The 20,855-nt window shown below is 37.3% G+C and overlaps 2 protein-coding genes across 6 annotated transcripts in view; both read right to left on the reverse strand.

Moving 5' to 3' along the window:
• The window catches only part of LOC137622262 (uncharacterized), a 30,606-nt gene extending 28,550 nt beyond the window's left edge, over positions 1-2,056 (reverse strand). The window contains exon 1 of one of the 5 annotated variants that reach the window (XM_068352789.1): positions 1,982-2,056. The gene's annotated coding sequence lies outside the window, so the exon portion shown is untranslated. Of the gene's footprint in view, positions 1-80; positions 421-1,981 lie in introns of those variants that run through there. The other 4 variants (XM_068352785.1, XM_068352788.1, XM_068352787.1 and 1 more) reach the window with 4 other exon arrangements.
• A 200-nt stretch (positions 2,057-2,256) lies between these two features.
• LOC137622830 (PXMP2/4 family protein 4-like) lies at positions 2,257-18,955 on the reverse strand. Its single transcript, XM_068353410.1, has 6 exons — positions 18,795-18,955; positions 7,970-8,699; positions 6,925-7,144; positions 5,448-5,579; positions 4,856-5,115; positions 2,257-3,622 (listed from the first exon to the last, which is right to left on the reverse strand). The coding sequence occupies exons 2-6, from the start codon at positions 8,029-8,031 to the stop codon at positions 3,532-3,534; spliced, it is 765 nt and encodes a 254-aa protein (XP_068209511.1). The 5' UTR covers positions 8,032-8,699; positions 18,795-18,955; the 3' UTR covers positions 2,257-3,531.
• Positions 18,956-20,855: the final 1,900 nt, after the last annotated feature.

The raw sequence follows: 20,855 nt of genomic DNA on the forward strand, positions 1-20,855 counted from the left end.
ATGCCATATTTAGCAAAGGTATATCAACTATAAGATCACATCAATAGATGCATTGTGACTGACACTTAACGATACTATACCTTTCGTTCTTGTCAAAGCTGAACTGACCCTTTAACAGATGTCAAAGATGAATTAAATGGGGAAAATCCATAGGTCAGGTGCCCATCTCAACTCCTACTACGAGACTTGGATCATGTGTAAACAAAGCACCAACCTGCCCATTGACTTCTTCTTCTTCTCAGTTTATTAGAAACTTCAGGTTTAGCCTTTCACCCTCACCTGATCAATGACACTTCGTACGATGTCATGCCTTCGGTATTTACTCTTTCATTCGTGTATGCATCAATAAGGGGAAAAAAAAGGTCACGCACCAGTTTATGACCTTTAATCGTAAATCCCACAGGAGATCGGATCTGATTTGATATCGCGATTTCATTTATAGGTTTACGACGACAACTTGGTTTCCGATTCTATTCGATACGATGCCATTCACCAGCGTTAAGAAATACGTAGTGTTTCTAATATTGGCTCTTCAATCAATGCGCCTGTGACTTATTTCAGTAATCAAACTCCAGCTGTAACGATATGTAGGTCCATTAAAGGAAAGATAACAAAGACTGATTAAAGAACTTATATGGTATGGCTGACATTACAAGGCCCATTTTGCGATACAGGCTGACACGCGCACGCGCAAGAACGCATTATTTGCAATGCATTTCATTTAAGTAGCGAAGTTAGAACACAAGGTGGAATCTAGAATACTATTAGAACAACATTAAAGGTAAAAGGGGGATAAATTAACAAATGTTTACACCTACTTAAGATGTGTACTTAGTTGTATAGGGGAGAACCAGGAACCAGGACCAGTCTACCTTTCAGAATACGAATGCCTTGCCGATCATGTTGATTGGGGGAGGCCAAATCTCCCACTCCCTTTCACCAAATATCTAGCAGAGAGAGAGAGAGAGAGAGAGAGAGAGAGAGAGAGAGAACTTTTACTTTCATTTAAATTCCATATTCATTATATAAATAATTTATGCAAATAGAAGAAACGTTGCTTCGGCAATTATTGCATTAAACATTATTATTATTATTATTATTATTATTATTATTATTATTATTATTAAGGAAATCACAAGAATTAATTCTAGGTAGTGATCGACTGCCCCCCCCCCCCCTCTCTCTCTCTCTCTCTCTCTCTCTCTCTCTCTCTCTCTCATACAAACAAAACACATGCTGTATATATATATATATATATATATATTATGTTCCTAATATTAAAGGGTATCAGTAAAGTTGTACAGCCACATTCGTCGCTTGCCTTGCAAATCAAGGATGAAATCAATAGACAGGATATTTCCACACCATCCACGTACAGAAGCCAATTAACAGTACATTTATCCTTAGAAACATTCTGAAATATTACCTTCTAGCGTGCCTTTAAAGATAGCATCCACTGTGATTTTTTTTTCTTTCATAAACAGAGTATCTCAGGGGAGGGTATTGGGCCCAATATCTCATTCTGCGTCTATACTATTGGTCTGTCGAAAATACTGCAAAGGCATGGAGTGAAGTTCAAACTATTTGCAGATGATAAACAATTTTAGTTTTCCATAAATGATATAGACGACACTACTGAAACTCTAAATCGAATTTTTACTAGTGTTAGGGAATGTCTAGACATTCGGAAGGCTGAAGATATTAAGGCTTTCAAGAAGAAAATGGAAACTTTCTTGTTCACAAAGTGCTTCGATAATGTGGATTTGACAATAAACGAGCAATATGCTGTGTGAAATGTTGAATGATTTTGAACGAACAGGATAGAATGACTGGAGGTTCTGTAAAGAGTAGGGTTCCCCTGCTGTATATGACCAGAGAGGCAAGGGAAAAGGAGGTGAGAGCGGATGTAAAGTAGAGGGCTAAACAGTGGATGTAGGTATGGTTAAAAGCAGTGCTGTAAAGATCTTTTAAGAGTACTCACAGTGCTCCATGTCAAATGCATTGTTATCACTACCCTGCTTTGTAGTCAGGAACGTTGATTTCCATCAAATAATCAGAATGATCAAGTGTTATCAAGAAGGAAGTGAAATCCTTGATAAGTGATTATCTAATCAATAATTTTTCTAGATTTTGATAAGATTTAAGATAATCCATCATTGATTGCAACATTCGCTTATCCGATCTGAATTTTGGTTGGTAGTATAGGTTACTTCACTTCGCATTAGAGGAGAGGAAAATAAAATAAAAGGCAACAAGAGTAGCATCATCTGCACGGTGTACTATTTTATTGTCAAGGCCAACATGTTTGTCATGTGCAAAGACTTACAAACAACAAAGGCCCCAGAACGCTACCATGCAAGAACCCCTGCGATGATAGGTCTTAGGCTCACTAAGAAACAAAGATAATAATAACTTTTTCTTACCTATTACTTACATTTAGTTAAATACTATGGAGATCGAACACATATGCATTTGATACTTAGAATCAATTTGCTCACTGTTAAATGAGCTCAAAACCGCTCCGAAACCAGTGTGAACATGATTAGTCTTATGTCGGTAAAATCTAAATCACTTTTATGTTTCCTAGAAGCTACACTGGTTTTCAGGAAGCAAATGCAATGGTAGAATGTACTTGTATAACTTATATAAAATAAACTTTTCACAGACCTGACTAGTCAGTAATATATTTACAAAAAATAATGAGGAAATCGTGAAATGGTACCTGAGAAAAGAGTACATTTGGTGAAAATTGGGTGGGTGGGGAGATAGCTGAAAATCATAAGCTGAGACTGGATCAAGAGATTACGGTGAAGGACAGTATCCCAGACTGTTCTAGCTTTTAGCAGATTGATCAAATTTCAGGAGGATAACAATTTTGAATGTTTTCTACTTGAAACTACAAAGATGGGGCCTGAATACTGTTTTGAATTATCTTAAGACCTGTGATGTAACTGTGCTTATTAGCATTACCCTGTAAATACTTAATGATATTGAAAATTGTATTTGAAAGCTAATCATTGCAGATATTTTCACGCTATCAATCAACTCAGAAAACTTCCTAGAATAAAACCCAATGATTTTATTGTTACAGCTGAAAGCGCATGGAATATAAAAATAAAGTGCTCTGCTGAGTAGCCCTGATCAGAGCCATTTTATCAGGGTTGCCAGATTATTTCGACTTGATTATCGTACATGAGCCTTAAAATTGTCGTTTTTCAACCAAAATTATCGTACACAGTTTTCAATATAATTATTAGGGAGTTACATGATTGACTTTTCAAAATATTTTAGTATAATTATTCAATTAAACACACACATTTGTATATACCTAAGGTATGTATTGTACATCGTACTGGACCTAAAATAATCTTACATGTACGATAATTATCGTATGAATGGCAGCCCTGCATTCTATACACGGCTCTGGCCCTGTGAATATGGTGACCTGTGGAGTGAAATGTATCTGTAATGAAGGTGAGTGAACGAGAGCATGGCGAGTAATTTCCTGTATCATTTAAGACTACAGCATGGCTACCTGCTCTTGGTGTCTTTGCAGGTTTCAGCGGAGTTGGAGACATCGGCGTGGTAGCAGTGAGCTGTTTGGAAGGCAAACTTCCACGGTCTGAAATGAGAATACAAAACTTAATGTTGTCCTTTATTTTCCCACGAGTTGAAGTGCGTGTGTGTTCGTATGAGAGAGAGAGAGAGAGAGAGAGAGAGAGAGAGAGAGAGTTGTCCTTTATTTTCCCCACGAGTTGAAGTATGTGTGTGTTCGTATGGGAGAGAGAGAGAGAGTTGTCCTTTATTTTCCCACGAGTTGAAGTGTGTGTGTGTGTGTGTTCGTATGAGAGAGAGAGAGAGAGAGAGAGAGAGAGAGAGAGTTGTCCTTTATTTTCCCACGAGTTGAAGTGTGTGTGTGTGTGTTCGTATGGGAGAGAGAGGAGAGAGAGAGTTGTCCTTTATTTTCCCACGAGTTGAAGTATGTGTATGTTCGTATGGGAGAGAGAGAGAGAGAGAGAGAGAGAGAGAGAGAGAGAGAGATTTTCTTAAGCACTACAAACGAATCATGATTTAAGCCTCTATTAGGTGCAGAAATTTGATCAACTGTTCACCGAAATTCATCTCTCCCGCACAGCATATATACACTTACATGGATAATTACTACTGAATGAAGTTTCGTTCAAAGATTCAATTGTTAATCATATTACCAGCTTCTAAATGTTATAATGATTAGGTTCCCATTGTCTCCAAGTTTTAAATTCTAATGTATAATATGATGATCATGACAATTCTTATGCTATTTATTCTTCCAGCTTATAAATTCTAAGCTTCACAATATATATATATATATATATATATATATCCTTTTCTGAGTGGGGATACCTTAACGTGGTGAAAGGGTTTGCTGTGAGGATCAAACCAAAGTCTCCCACCATCACCAATCCGCAGTGGCCAGCGTGGTAATGAAAATGGCCAAAACCCAGACATGACTAAGGATATGTCTGAGGCCTTTGTCCTGCTGTGGACTTTTAACGGTTGCATTTGTCGTTGTTTAAAGACTTTGAAGACCGTTCATGAATGGCAAGGGACAGTGACATTGCCCTAGCATGCAGGACAATGCGCTAAAGCCGCCCCTCCACCCAAGCTTGGACCAGGGAGGGCCAGGAAATGACTGCTGATGTTAGCAGGTAGACCTATAGGCTCCTCCAACAACCCCATCCTTAGCTCACAAGGATGGTAAAGGTTGCAGACAATAAAGAAACTATCAAGTTTGGGCGGGACTCTGAACTTTGAAACAATAACAATCTACACATTACTCCTGAGTCATTCGATCACTAATGCTTCTATAACTCACGTGTTTTTGGCTATTGGAGATGGAAGGACTTGCTGATTGTTTACCATAGAGCCGATTGCCTCCCTGGGTCCGGACACATAATCGTAGTGGATCCTCCGAGTCGTGAGCCTTTCCGGGAGCTCGTCGGAACGCGTGTGGTGCATGTAGGATAGGAACACCATCCACAGGAAGGACCCGAGGGATATGGCCATCACTCGGTTCTTCTCCGGCACCAGGGTGAAATTTAGGGTGTGGAGGATAGGCCAGATTGACAAGCTTATCTGAAAAAAAAAAAAAAAAAACAGGATTCTTGAAGTCTTTTAAATTCATCCGATGGGATTATTTTGTAACACAATTTGACGGGTTGAAGATTTGACATCTTATTTTCCTGCTCATATAGGCCTACTTTTCCAATTTTCTTTTATGTTAAGATCCCTTGACATAGGATTAAATAATCTCACATATTGCTAATATAAATATCTTGAGATAGGTCATGAAAATATTCAAGGCCTTGGAATAAATAGTTTACCACGAAGCGTTATACCTCAAGGTGAGCTCTAGGCCTAATCGAACTCTCCATATCGAAATTAGTTTAAGCACAAGGTATATTTACCATCCAAGTTGGCAAAATCTTCTTCTCCCACTCGCTCAAGTTTTCCTCCAGTGGTTTTCCTTCCAAGAGAGCCATGCCGAGATAAAACTGCGATATGTTGATGGGGGCGAATACTAGTTGGTCGACATAGCCCTGAAGTGGAAGGAAGAAGAAAAGAGATTGTAAACCGTTGATGCTAACCTTAACCTTAACTATGTTTTAACATCTAGAAAGTGTGTAGAAAAATCAGAAAATATTAATATTAACAGTAATCATTGTTTAAGATCTAGAAATAAATTTAAAACTGATATGAATGATTTATACTTATAACATAACCATGTTATAACATTTACGAAAACGATGCAAGGTTCGAATTTTCCTTAGATAAGTTCTTCATTTATAAGGCACTATTAAAACCAATGCAAAACCGTAGGCCTATGTTAAATTAGGAAAATTATATATGGTTATCTTTAATCATGAATAAACTATTAAAACAAATGCAAAACCGTATGTCAAATCAAGAAAATGAAATATGATCAACATTGCCCTTGTCAGGAGTAAAGATATGAATATTGTTTGTTATCAAGATGACCTTATAGTAACAATGACCTATTGATACCAATAAAAAATATATTTCCTAACTAGGAAAGGCTCAGGTCTCAGTTAAACGTATATAAACCTGTCCACGAAGCTAATTAAAACATTTTGAAGTTACTGGAAGCTAACTAGTACATGGGTCGTGGTATGACAATGAAACGATATCCAACAGATTTTTGAGAGATTGGTTCACTAAGGCACCAGAAGAGTTGGAAGACCCAGGCCTACATAGCTGAGGACTACGAAGCGCGAAGTAGACGATGAATGAAGAAGTATTGATTTAAAAACTTCAAGATAGTAATGACTGGCGAAATCTAACCGAGGCTCTTTGCGTCAATAGACGTAGGGGAGATGATGAATTAATACCAACGTAAAACTAAATGTCATGTTGGTGAAATAATAAATCTATTTACGAATGAATGTTCTTAATTAGCCAATTCGTAGAAATAAATCTATTATTATATATAACTAACTGAATGACCGTTACTATTAATAGAATCCTGGTTTTTATTATGGTTCCTAACTGCTCACTCTGAAAATAATCTTGCGGGCACTCTATCAAACAATTGATGGGTTGAAAGCTCCTAAGCTTTATAAATTGAGTTTTAATCCTCTAACCATAAATAATAGTGTCAATGAAAATCTCAAGTTCTACTTTAATTCCCATGCTACCTTGACATCACTTGTGATAATACATTGGTAGCAGTTTTGACAGCCTATTGTGGTAAATTTGGTAGCAGTTTTGACAGCCTATTGTGGTAAATTTGGTATTTTTTTAAACTCCTTTCGGTAAATAAAAGAAAGAAAATCAAGTTTCGAGTCTGAGACATAACCTAAAATCCCCTTCATCCTTGAATTAACCTTCCCATTTAAGGACTCATTTATTTAGACATTAACTCACTTTCGCCAGGGCATGTCTGAGTTTACCCCCAGGGATGAAATTCGAGAGCACTCTTATCCAGTTGTGGATGAGAGGAGCTGTTATACAGGAACCGTAGACTCCATATCGCAACAACTCCAGGAGATCCAGACTTGATCGCGATCCATCCAACGTCTGCTGGAGGAGGTTTCCAGCTGGCCACAGGATGGCATACGCCACCATGCCTCTTGTAACAGGATACCTGGAAAATATAAGGATTGCGTTGTTAGCTATACTCAATTTCTTTTGATAAGGCGCATTTGCACCGACTCGCAGCGGTGCCCTTTTAGCTCGGAAAAAATTTCCTGCTATCTGAATGGTTAGAATAATCTTGTCCAACCAATCAGCGATCAGGAAACTTTTCCGAGCTAAAAGGGAACTCCCTGCGAGTCAGTCTAAATCTGCCTCACTAAAAAGAATTGACTATAGGTCAAAGCACTGCTTTTAGCAAAAAGAAGAATTTAAAATGTTGCACTTTACCCCAATCAGAAGGAAGTGTACATTTTTATAGACACTAAGGGAAGTGAAGTAGTTAATGACAGGTTAATGTAGGCTACATTTTTATGGCGTAGTTAGATTGCTAAGGCACTGCTTTTAGCAAGAAGAAGAATTTCAGATTTCAAAACTTCGTGTGTATTTTTTTTTTTTTTTTTGATAGCTACTGGGAGAAATGGAGTAGTAAATGACATATTGATGTATTTATTTATCAAACCGTTAAATTAATTTAATGTTGTACTTAATAAAAAACGAAGTTCCTATATGCCCAATATAGGCCTATCCTCTCAAGAGTTTACGGGTCTTATGACCAAATGCAACAGAGGTAATCTATTAAATGAGTTCGACTGAATCAATGGTAAGTTCGGACTGACTCACTGTACGTTTGTATTAACTTGGACTGAATCGACATAATATTTATATCAATTTGATATCAATCAATGAATTGTCTGGACCAGTTTGGACTGATTCATGCAGGAATTTGGGACCAATTTATAAATAACATGGCGGAAAGTTTAGTTTGCTTCCTTACTTGTCAAACACTTTGTAGGCGCCTTTGGCAACAGCAGACAGAGAAGACAGTGTTGGTGGCATCTTTCCTCTTTAGACAAATAGACGTGTGTGTAGCTTCTAGCTTTTCCTTCTTCTTCTTCGTGAAAATCTTGGGATTCTTAGTTCAAAATATGTTGATCTTCAATTTTTGTATTTCAATGTTACTGAAGTTTGTAAATGTCTTGATGTGGTAGTGTGATGAATTAGTCTTATGCACGTATATAATGAAACTAAATATAAATGAATTGGAATATAGTTCCTTCGTATTATTAGTTTTAATGGAGAGACTTTTCAATTTAAATTTCGTCACAAATGTTTACAAATTTTGAGTAAATGGAGGAACTGTATTTTCCACAGGCAAATTCTGTGTTTACTAAATATTTCGTGAAACAGTAAAAGTGTATTATGCGTGACCAAAATGGAAAACAGAATAAAGTATTTTGAATTAGACTGATAATAGTGTTTTCGATTAAAATGTTATGATGACGAATCTATGAAATGAAACTTTTCCCCAAGTGAGTTCTCGATTAAGTTCTTCAATTAAATACGATGGTGTTTTGCAAAGATGTTGTTGCAAGTGCTTTGCTATTTAATGATTTATAACCCAATAATCTTGTTATTTTTCTTCGTGAATATAATTGAAATTAAATATTTTCCTCTTCAGAAAATGAAAGATCCGGACCAATCCCAGGTGAAGTCGTTCGAGATTTCTGTAGAAGAATAAAAAAGTGTTAAAAAAATCTATTACGAACTTTTTAATGAAACTATTCTCTCTCTCTCTCTCTCTCTCTCTCTCTCTCTCTCTTAATAAGAACCTGCATTCGATTCCTAACCTGGATGAGAACAGATACGACATGGGTATGTTTATTAAAAATCCCACATGACTTTTTTTCCTATTTATATTGAATTCGGTAGCTGACTGTATTCAATTATTGAAGGACTAATCTCACTTGAGAGAGAGAGAGAGAGAGAGAGAGAGAGAGAGAGAGAGAGAGAGAGAGAATAAATATATTTTCCTCAATCCTATTCAAATCAAACCATTTATAAGTTATCAACTTCACAAAATGATAAAAACAACAATAACAACAACAATGATAATAAGTTTATTATTTTTTTAAAATTATTATTATAAAATATTTGCAAAACAAGAATTCAAATTTGTAACAACAAAGTCTGTCGAACCTTGAACATTATTTGGCAACCTAAGATATGTACCTTGCTATAAAAAACATTTCGGGGATGTTGCAAAACATTATGGCGAACATACCTAATAATAGAGAGGGCTAACTCTCTCTCTCTCTCTCTCTCTCTCTCTCTCTCTCTCTGTTAGACTCGTGCCTAATAGTACCGTCATTCATTCTCTAGTTTCAAATCCTATCTATCTATCTATCATAAGCATGTGTATCTATCTAAGTGTGTATAACTAGCTATTCTATCTATCCTTCTATATTCAATTGCTAGTCATCTATCAATCTATCATAGGTGTGTATAATTATTCTATCTATCTATCTATCTATCATAAGTGGGTATATCTATTTATTCTATATATCTACCTATCTATCATAACTGTGTATATCTATTTATTTTATATATCTATCTATCTAATCATAACTGTGTATATCTATTTATTCTATCTATCTATCTATCTATCATAAGTGGGTATATCTATTTATTCTATATATCTATCTATCTATCTATCATAAGTGGTTATATCTATTTATTCTATATATCTATCTATCATAAGTGGGTATATCTATTTATTCTATATATCTATTTATCATAAGTGGGTATATCTATTTATTCTATATATCTATCTATCTATCATAACTGTGTATATCTATTTATTCCATATATCTATCTATCTATCTATCTTGTGAGTGTGGTTAATTAAGAAAATAAATTTATATTTTCAATTGAACTTAACATAAATAAGAAGTCACTAAACAACTCTCTCTCTCTCTCTCTCTCTCTCTCTCTCTCTCTCTCCACACGCATCTCACCTTTCTCATAAACCAAATTCACAACAGAAGTCGACCTAATTCTTTTTTTTATTTCTGTTATTTCCCATTAATCCTTTTTTCGCGATACCCGATTCGCATACCTACGCAAGTAGGGCATCGTATGTGCCCACTGCCCCATTTGTCCTAATTATCAAAACCAAGGACATGCACCTGATATATCTCTCTCTCTCTCTCTCTCTCTCTCTCTCTCTCTCTCTCTCTGTTGGATGCCAATGTTTTCGGTCTCTGTTGGATGCCAATGTTTTCGGTAGACATGGGATTCGTAAAGTGGGGTTATCCGAAAACTAATTGGATAGATGGCACAAGTAATTTTTAGCTGGTAAGGATTTTTGTAACAGAAGGCATATATCGTATATATATATTATATTATATATATATATATATATATATATATATATATATATATATATATATATATATATATATATACATGCGTAAAAATCACAGGAAAACGTGATGCTCAGATGCAGAAGAACCACAGGGAAAATGAAAATACGAAATATACGATTAAGTCCTGACTAGTTTCGTGATACTTCTTCAGAGTCCTCTGAAGAAGTATCACGAAACTAGTCAGGACTTAATCGTATATTTCATATTTTCATTTTCCCTGTAGTTCTTCCGCATATATATATATATATATATATATATATATATATATATATATATATATATATATATATATATATATATATATATATATATGTGTGTGTATATATATATATAATAATTCAAAGTATAAACACAGATACTAGAAACAATACTTCAGCCTAAAAAGCGCAAATAGGTGACAAGTAAAATGTTTATTCTAGCGGTAACTGATTAACGAGATTTAATAAAACAATTAAAATAAATTAAAACAAAATTATGTATGAATATAAAATTTAAACTTCACTCCTTCACAAACAAAATAAAAATTGCCACCTTCACTCCCCACCCCCGTAAGTCCCCAAACTGAAAACCCAAGGTTAATAATAATAATTTTGTGTTTTTTGTCACTAACTTTTGGCCAAATAAATCAAAATGCAATCTAGAACTGAAATTCAAACTCCTGAAAAGAAATTTACGCTTTCATATATTGTATTCCACATATACATACACAATCTAATCAATAGGAATATGTTTTTCCTAGGTTGACCGAATCTAGAAGACCAAACTCTACAAGGCACTAGAATAGTTGGATGACCCAGGCCTATATGGCTGAGGACTATGAAGCGTGAAGTGTGAGATGATAAAAGGAGAAGCATAGAATTAAAAGCTCAAAATAGAAAAGACTGGCAAAATCTAACCGAGCCCCTTTGCGTCAATAGGTGTAAGAGATGATGATGATGGCGATGATGAAACTCTGTTCAATTTGACATGTAACACTGTCTTATTTCTTTAATTGTAAGAAATTCATAGAAATTTCATCTCCCCCCTACCTTTTTTGACTTTCTCTCTCTCTCTCTCTCTCTCTCTCTCTCTCTCTCTCTCTCTCTCTCTCTCTCTCTCTCTCTCTCTCTCTCTCTCTCTATATATATATATATATATATATATATATATATATATATATATATATCACAATACTTTCTGGGTACAGAAATAGACAAGTCTTCTGTCCCAGGTGTGAGGAAGGAGGTATGAGCATTAGTTTACAGTCACGCGAATTTAAAAATACTTTGGTGATTAAAGACATACCATGGCAAGCATCAATATTTGTGCACTGCAGATTAGACTGCTTCCATTATATTTGTGGTAGCCTGTAAGAAACGTCCCTGCCTCGCAGCCTCTTGGACGAGAGTTCGAGACTCACTCAAGCTCCAAAGCTTCTAGTACTGTCTGTAACATCACCTTCCTTGTGAGCTAAGGATGGGAAGGGGTTTGGAGAAGCCTATGGATCTACCTGGTGAGCCATCAGCCGCCATTGTCTGGCCCTCCCTGGTTCTAGCTTCATGGAGAGGGAACTTGGATGCTTAAGGTTACACTCCGGCACACTATTGTATTTGGTGTCTTTCTCACTGGGCAATTTTCGCCGTTGGAACCCCTGGGCTTATAGCATCCTGGTTATTCAGTTAGGGTTGTAGCTAAGCTACTACTACTACTACTACTATTATTATTACTATTATTATTATTATTATTATTATTATTATTATTATTATCATGAGCAGTGTCTAGGGCATTACCCTGTCAAAATGTTTCTTAAACTGGTTTTTTTTGCTATCATTTAAAAATATGGTCGAGGGATAAGGTCTATGGGTACGGCCATGCCCCAATCTTCCAGATGAAAAAAAAAAAAAAAAAAAAAAAAAAAAAAAAAAAAAGAGTTGAATGCCCTAAGAATAAATCACTGATAATGTTAGCTGATAACCCGGCCGAAAAAAAAAAAAGCTTTGGCGAATACCATATGTGCGTTTCTCACGTTTTTGGCACATTACCCCTTCGTGGCAGAAATCCAAGTTGGCTCTTCAGGACAGTCTCTGTCATATGATGTTACCTTTCATGTGTGCAAGTGGTTCTTGTGCAATAGTTCTCAGTTCGCTGTTCTTGTTATTGTTGTGCCAAGTCAGCCATTCTTTCTCCGCCTGACTTTCGAGTTTCCGAGGCACTCGTTCGCTACGCAGGGATTTTAATGCTGACGGGTGGCGGTGGTTTATCAATTTCGTTGTTCATTCTTGACCTGGAATTCTCATCGAAGGGATTTGCTTTATTAGGACTATAAAGGCTCGTCTTCCTACTACCCCGCAAATATTTCTGAACTTGATATTATTTTATGTCGCTGTACTTTCTTTTGTCAATCTACAGAATCCTTTAGTAACTTTCTGCAAGTCTTCGATTGTTTCAGACAAGAATGTGTTTCTTGGAAGAAGAAGAAGAAGAAGAACTGTGGTTGACTCAATTCTTGGATCGGGAGTTCAAGAAACGAAACTTCACCATCTTTATGAGCCATAGATGGTTATAGCCTACTTGATGAGTCATCTACAACCATTGTCTGGTCTTCCCTGGTCCTATTTTGAGTGGAGAGGGGTTCTGATCAAGATCATTTCAACCAATACACATTAACACTCATTTCCGTGAAATTAGAGACAAGGGCAAATATGTATTTAGTTGAAATACAATTGATTTCAGCTGATTTAGTAGCAGCCTCCACCTTTCCACTACTAACAACCCCAAAATGGACGGAAATCTAGCATATTGCAATAGTTATCCCTTGCTATTAATTTGTAATAGTAGTAGATTCATATGCCTCCTGGCTAGCACAGTGGTAATGTGTGTGCCTAGCATTCACATGGCGGCAGATCGATCCCTGTCCGGGACCGCGAGTTTAAGCTGTTTACTGGGGAGGCCACTGCTGTACTTAGGAACCACAGTGGTGAGTTGGGCTTACCCAGCTCATGTTCTGGTGAGTATTTATTCTAATGAAACTGGAAATGAAACCAGACACCTTTAACATTTGAGGGCTTCTATAGCACTTCTTGAATCAGAATGAAGGATGTACCAACTGTGTGTCACACGTTCGTACATAGTTCATTTTGTGTATATATTATGCCCCCTGTGGCCGCGGGGGCATAAAACAATTAGAATAGCGCCAACGTTATCCCTGCGTGTCGTAAGAGGCGACTAAAAGGGACGGGACGAGGGGGCTGGGAACCCCCTCTCCTGTAAAAGTATCCTGTGAGACAGCAACAAAGAGATGGAGCTGGGGGGAGAGTGACTGCTCCCCGCACTCTAGTTTTGGGGTGTTTGAATGTGCGTGGATGTAGTACGATAGAGAGTAAAAGATGTGAGATTGGAAGTATGTTTAGAAGTAGAAGGATGGATGTATTGGCCTTGTGTGAGACAAAGATGAAAGGAAAGGGTGAAGTGATGTTTGGTGAAATGTCTGGTAGAGTGTCTGGGATTGAAAGGGGAAGAGCGAGAGAGGGTGTGGCTTTATTGTTGAGTGAATGGATGACAGGTAAAGTAGTGGAATGGAAGGAGATATCATCTAGGTTAATGTGGGTAAGGGTTAGGTTGGGTAGGGAATGTTGGGCGTTTGTCAGTGCGTATGGGCCAGGTAGTGAGAAAAGTGAAGAAGAGCGGAATGAGTTCTGGAATGAATTAACTAGGTGTGTAGAAGGACTGGGTAGAAGGAATTATGTAGTTGTTATGGGTGACTTAAATGCTAGAGTGGGTGCTGGAGAGGTAGAAGGTGTCATTGGGAAATATGGCGTACCAGGTGAAAATGAGAGTGGTGAGAGACTGGTAGATATGTGTGTTGAACAAGAGATGGTAATAAGTGCTAGCTTTTTTAAAAAGAAAGATAAAAATAAGTATACATGGGTAAGAGTGGCAAATGGAAGAATAGTAGAAAGGGCATTAATGGATTATGTGTTGATAGCTAAGAGAATGTTTGGAAGATTGAAAGACGTGCACGTGTTTAGGGGTATGGCTAACGGTATGTCTGATCATTTTTTGGTGGAAGGAAAATTAGTTGTAGCAAAAGGGTGGGGGAATAGAGTAGGTGGATGTAAAAGGGAGCTAGTGAGGGTTGAAGAGCTAATAAAACCGGGGGTAAAAAGTAAATATCAGGAAAGGTTGAAAATGGCATATGACGAGGTGAGAGTAAGAGAAACTGGTAATTTAGAGGAGGAGTGGAAGTTAGCAAAAGAAAATTTTGTTGGGATTGCAAGTGATGTATGTGGCAAGAAGGTTGTTGGAGGCAGCATGAGGAAGGGCAGTGAATGGTGGAATGAAGGAGTGAAGGTAAAAGTGGAAGAGAAAAAGAGGGCTTTTGAAGAATGGCTGCAGAGTAATAGTATAGAGAAGTATGAAAAATATAGAGAGCAAAAGGTGGAAGTAAAGCGCAAGGTACGTGAGGCAAAGAGGGCAACTGACCTGAGGTGGGGTCAGGGACTGGGTCAGTCATATGAAGAGAATAAGAAGAAGTTTTGGAAAGAAGTGAAGAGAGTAAGGAAGGCCGGCACAAGAATTGAAGAGACAGTGAAAGATGGAAATGGAAGGTTGTTAAAAGGAGAGGAGGCAAGGAAAAGGTGGGCGGAATATTTTGAAAGTTTGCTGAATGTTGAGGATGAAAGGGAGGCAGATATAATTGCGGTTCCAGGTGTTGAGGTGCCAGTGATGGGAGATGAGAATGAGAGAGAGATTACAATAGAGGAAGTGAGGAGAGCACTAGATGAAACGAGAGTAGGAAAAGCATCGGGTATGGATGGTGTGAAAGCTGAGATGTTGAAGGAAGGGGGTGTGACTGTACTTGAATGGTTGGTGAGATTGTTTAATGTGTGTTTTGTGTTGTCAATGGTACCAGTAGATTGGGTCTGTGCATGTATTGTACCACTATATAAGGGTAAGGGAGATGTGCATGAGTGTTGTAATTCAAGAGGTATTAGTTTGTTGAGTGTAGTTGGAAAAGTGTATGGTAGAATACTGATTAATAGGATTAAGGATAAAACAGAGAATGCAATCTTGGAAGTACAGGGTGGTTTTAGAAGAGGTAGGGGTTGTATGAATCAGATTTTTACAGTTAGGCAGATATGCGAGAAATATTTAGCAAAAGGTAAGGAGGTGTATGTTGCGTTTATGGATCTGGAGAAAGCATATGATAGAGTTGATAGGGAAGCAATGTGGAATGTGATGAGGTTATATGAAGTTGGTGGAAGGTTGTTGCAAGCAGTGAAAAGTTTCTACACAGGTAGTAAAGCATGTGTTAGAATAGGAAATGAGGTGAGCGATTGGTTTCCGGTGAGAGTGGGGCTGAGACAGGGATGTGTGATGTCGCCGTGGTTGTTTAACTTGTATGTTGATGGAGTGGTGAGAGAGGTGAATGCTAGAGTGCTTGGACGAGGATTAAAACTGGTAGGCGAGAATGATCATGAATGGGAGGTAAATCAGTTGTTGTTTGCGGATGATACTGTACTGGTAGCAGACACAGAAGAGAAGCTTGACCGACTAGTGACAGAATTTGGAAGGGTGTGTGAGAGAAGGAAGTTGAGAGTTAATGTGGGTAAGAGTAAGGTTATGAGATGTACGAGAAGGGAAGGTGGTGCAAGGTTGAATGTCATGTTGAATGGAGAGTTACTTGAGGAGGTGGATCAGTTTAAGTACTTGGGGTCTGTTGTTGCAGCAAATGGTGGAGTGGAAGCAGATGTACGTCAGAGAGTGAATGAAGGTTGCAAAGTGTTGGGGGCAGTTAAGGGAGTAGTAAAAAATAGAGGATTGGGCATGAATGTAAAGAGAGTTCTATATGAGAAAGTGATTGTACCAACTGTGATGTATGGATCGGAGTTGTGGGGAATGAAAGTGATGGAGAGACAGAAATTGAATGTGTTTGAGATGAAGTGTCTGAGGAGTATGGCTGGTGTATCTCGAGTAGATAGGGTTAGGAACGAAGTGGTGAGGGTGAGAACGGGTGTAAGAAATGAGTTAGCGGCTAGAGTGGATATGAATGTGTTGAGGTGGTTTGGCCATGTTGAGAGAATGGAAAATGGCTGTCTGCTAAAGAAGGTGATGAATGCAAGAGTTGATGGGAGAAGTACAAGAGGAAGGCCAAGGTTTGGGTGGATGGATGGTGTGAAGAAAGCTCTGGGTGATAGGAGGATAGATGTGAGAGAGGCAAGAGAGCGTGCTAGAAATAGGAATGAATGGCGAGCGATTGTGACGCAGTTCCGGTAGGCCCTGCTGCTTCCTCCGGTGCCTTAGATGACCGCGGAGGTAGCAGCAGTAGGGGACTCAGCAGTATGAAGCTTCATCTGTGGTGGAAATGTGGGAGGTTGGGCTGTGGCACCCTAGCAGTACCAGCTGAACTCGGCTGAGTCCCTGGTTAGGCTGGAGGAATGTAGAGAGTAGAGGTCCCCTTTTTGTTTTGTTTCTTGTTGTTGTCGGCTACCCCCCAAAATTGGGGGAAGTGCCTTTGGTATATGTATGTATGTATATATTATGCTTGTATCTTCGCTCTTCCCTCGCACTAAAATGAACCAGATTAAACATGTTTGCTTTTCTCCTCTGTAACAGTGTCTGTTTTTCAAACATGAAATTTCTTGTTGTTTTGAGCTTTTGTATATAAAGGAGAGTGTTTTATAATAAATTTACTCAGTTGCTTTCAACCTGCCTTTGAGTCATAACCTTCTCTCGGCCCGTCACAAGGACAAACTCAAGATTCCCCTTATCTTCAATTGTTGCAACCAAGAGGGAACGCGTATGAAGGGTTGTAACACACGTCAGGCCACCTCTTCCCACATTCACTCAATGAAGTTCGGTAATCCTCTTATCACACAGTTCGAGGTTTAAAAGGTCGCTCGTGAATGACAGGCAAGGGACAGTGACAATGCTCTAGCAGGTCGAAGACCTTAAGACTAACTGTATACAGTACATATATGATCAGCGCCCAAGACCCCCTCTCCACCCAAGCTAAGACCAGGGTGGCCAAGACAATGGCTGCTAATGGCTCAGCCAGTAGACCTATATGGTTCCCTCAACCCCTCATCCATAGCTCACAAGGATGGTTAGGTAGCAGACACTACAAGAAACTATCGAGCTTGAGCAGGACTCGAACCCTAGTTCAGCAGATCACCAGGCAAGGACATTTCCAGTAGGTTAACACAAGCCTTTTACTTTCCTCCTAATGTCAAGCTTTGGAATTCCCTTCCTGTATCTATTTCCTGATCATCATAAATCCCCTTTCATTAGACGTTTGTCCATTTTCTCTTGTTTTAGAGCGTCAGTGACTCCATTACTATTATCGTTTTCTACAGTTCCTTTGTGAGGGGCAGATGGAGATGGTTTGGACATGCTCTTCGCACTCCCCGAGAGAGATTAGCTCACCAAAGTTTCAACTGGGCTCCACAAGGCACTAGGAGAGGTGGAAGATCCAGGGCTACATGGCTGAGGACTATGAAGCGCAAAGTAGATGATGATTGAAGAAGTATTGAATTAAAAGCTCAAGATAGAGACGACTGGCGAAATCTAACCGAGGCCCTTTGCGCCAATAGGCGTAGGAGGAGATGATGATGATGATGATGAGAGATCATTAACCCTTCAGTTTTCAGCCAGTCGTTTAGGATGAGATTGCGACACACCACAGTTGACTTACTGCCATGTACGTACATCACTCACAAGTCACTAAGCCTAAATCGATCACCCTAATATCGAATCTTCCTTTATTATTATTATTATTATTATTATTATTATTATTATTATTATTATTATTATTATTGTGCAAACAACAATGTCTCCTCTAGAATTCACTTTGAAATGAGAAAAATTTGGGAAAAATACTTATATTTCCGATGGACTTTTATCACGAAATACAAAATCTATCATAAAAAAAATATATTTAGTCTATTCGTATTTTATAAGAACACAACAAAGTAAAATTCTTCCATTAGAAATAAATCATCGTTAATTAATTATCAAACTATTACATAATTTAGATTTGAATTTTCTACTTTTACATATCTAAACTAAAATATCCACCATGATTTCAGTAATATTATTACCATAAAAGCTATCACTCAATATAAAAATTTTACGGGCTACCAACGCAAGAGCCCGTGTCTTACACAAGGTAAGGCAATTTACACACACACACACACACACACACACACAATATTAAACGGATTATCAGTTACCTATGTTGTTAAATTATAAACATAAAACATTTATTGAATAATTCCATAAGATCACAATTAGTTCAAAAATTAAAATTCTATAAATATTCAAAAAACCTCAGATTCCACAGAAAACTATCCAAAGATAATTCAATTGTCATAATTGAATTCATAATAAAAATAAAATACTCAAAAAGACACTCACTGAACTCAACCGGAAGTCGATTCGACGTAATAAAGAGGCGGACCAAGAGACGAATACAAGTAATTCCAACGTCTCCTAAATCCCGTTTAATACTGAGAGTTCCGACTGAGTTTCAACGTTCGTTCGTCAGTAGAAAGACGCCCTTGGTTCTATCCCGCCCCAAACCCACCTTCCTGCTCGGTCCCTTGATCCCCTTAAATAACCTTCGTGAGTACCGAGGTACAAGACCCTTCCCCTCCCTCCCACCCCCTCTCCCTATATTTCCCGCCCATACAGATATTACGTCACACGAATGGTTGCCAACAGGTAATATGACGTTAACCTGCGAGTTTAATTTATACCTTTTTTCATTTGCGTTGGTATCACGCACTTCTTTGAATTATTTCTTATTTTTTTTTTTTTACGTTTTCTGGCACTTACAGACAAAAATAAAGGGTGATATGATGAGACACCACCCGCAATATGCAGATTGTATACATAAATACACACATACATACACTTACGTTTTCTGGTACTTACAGACAGAAATATAGGGTGATATGATGAGACACCACCCGCATTATGCTGATTGAGTGTCTACATACACACACACACACATACATACATACATATATATATATATATATATATATATATATATATATATATAAAACCTTGCATATATATATATATATATATATATATATATATATATATATATATATATATATATATATGTGTGTGTGTGTGTGTGTGTGTGTGTGTGTGCGTGTGGATGTGTATGTATAAACTCAATCACCATATTGCGGGTGGTGTCTTATTAAATTTTTATATATATATATATATATATATATATATATATATATATATATATATATATATATATATATATATATATATATATATATATATAGGCCTATGTATACTGTATATATATATATATATATATATATATATATATATATATATATATATATATATATATATATATATACACATCTATATACACACAATTGGCTCAGCTCTCGGCCTACTTGTCATCGGCCACATGCCAGTGCTTGCAATCACATTTCTTACGTTACAGATATGATGTAACAATCTCTTGTAATAGTTCAAAGATTGATTCATTCATTCATACCAAATTGTAATCGTTTAACATTATTATAGTTTATTATTCCCTATAATTTGTTTTGATTATTTTTCCTTCGTTTAATATTTCTACGGATTAAGGTGAAGTCTTAAATTTGATTAAAAGTAAGTGATTGGTCATGAATCTATAACTTATAGCAACAGCGTTAATAAACATTTAGGCTACTCATGCCCAGATATGTGCTTTAGAATGAATAAAATACTTATATTCACAACATAGAGTTTTTTTTTTTTTATTAAATCTGACGGGAAATGGGTTAATGCTCTTTGGCCACGCTGTATTGCGTTACTTACGGAAACAGGAGACGAGGTCAGTGGGAGAACAACGTGAAGGGAGTTTTCATATGGGAGACCTTGAGACAGTGAGCGTTTACGGCAGACTCACTAATTCCAGGTAGTGGCGTTCGTATAAATATTCTACACGAGGCGATGAGTCAACGGCATATTTTAAAAGGAAACACATTGAATCATAATTAAGAAATGGTCTATTTCCGAGAATTTAGCTATAACCAATCCAAATCCTTTCTATATATTAATGGGTCACAGGGAAAATGGGACATTTATAGTTGTCCTAATAACATTCTCGTCCTAAAATACTGGCTCGTGGCCAAGAGTATTACAGAAGCGTCCGGAGTCTGAAATGATAATCACAGGATACATAGCCCTTCCGCATCTATTTCACACACAGACACAAAAAAAGGATAGTACAGAACACCTATTTTCATGCCAAAAATTAAATTGGTTAAAGGAACAAGATATTATCGTAGGTATGTTATATAATAAGTAGGGCAAGGCTTATGAAAGAAGTTAACTTAAAAATGCCAAACTTACCACAATAGGTTGCCAGAACTGATAGCTAGGTATTATCCCAACATATTTCAAGGTAGAATGGGATAAAACTAAAGATTAAGATTTTCATTAAGTATGTTGTTT

This window comes from Palaemon carinicauda, chromosome 29 (genome assembly GCF_036898095.1).
Source record: "Palaemon carinicauda isolate YSFRI2023 chromosome 29, ASM3689809v2, whole genome shotgun sequence".
NCBI classification, from domain to species: Eukaryota; Metazoa; Arthropoda; class Malacostraca; order Decapoda; family Palaemonidae; genus Palaemon; species Palaemon carinicauda.

Excerpts from the sequence above, each read along its gene's own strand:
- LOC137622830 (XM_068353410.1), bottom strand. The coding sequence starts at position 8,031 with ATGCCACCAACACTGTCTTCTCTGTCTGCTGTTGCCAAAGGCGCCTAC. Across the intron at positions 5,116-5,447 it reads AGATTTTGCCAACTTGGATG|ATAAGCTTGTCAATCTGGCC; the intron begins GTAAATATACCT and ends TTTTTTTTTCAG. Across the intron at positions 3,623-4,855 it reads TCTCCAATAGCCAAAAACAC|ACCGTGGAAGTTTGCCTTCC; the intron begins GTGAGTTATAGA and ends TTCTCATTTCAG.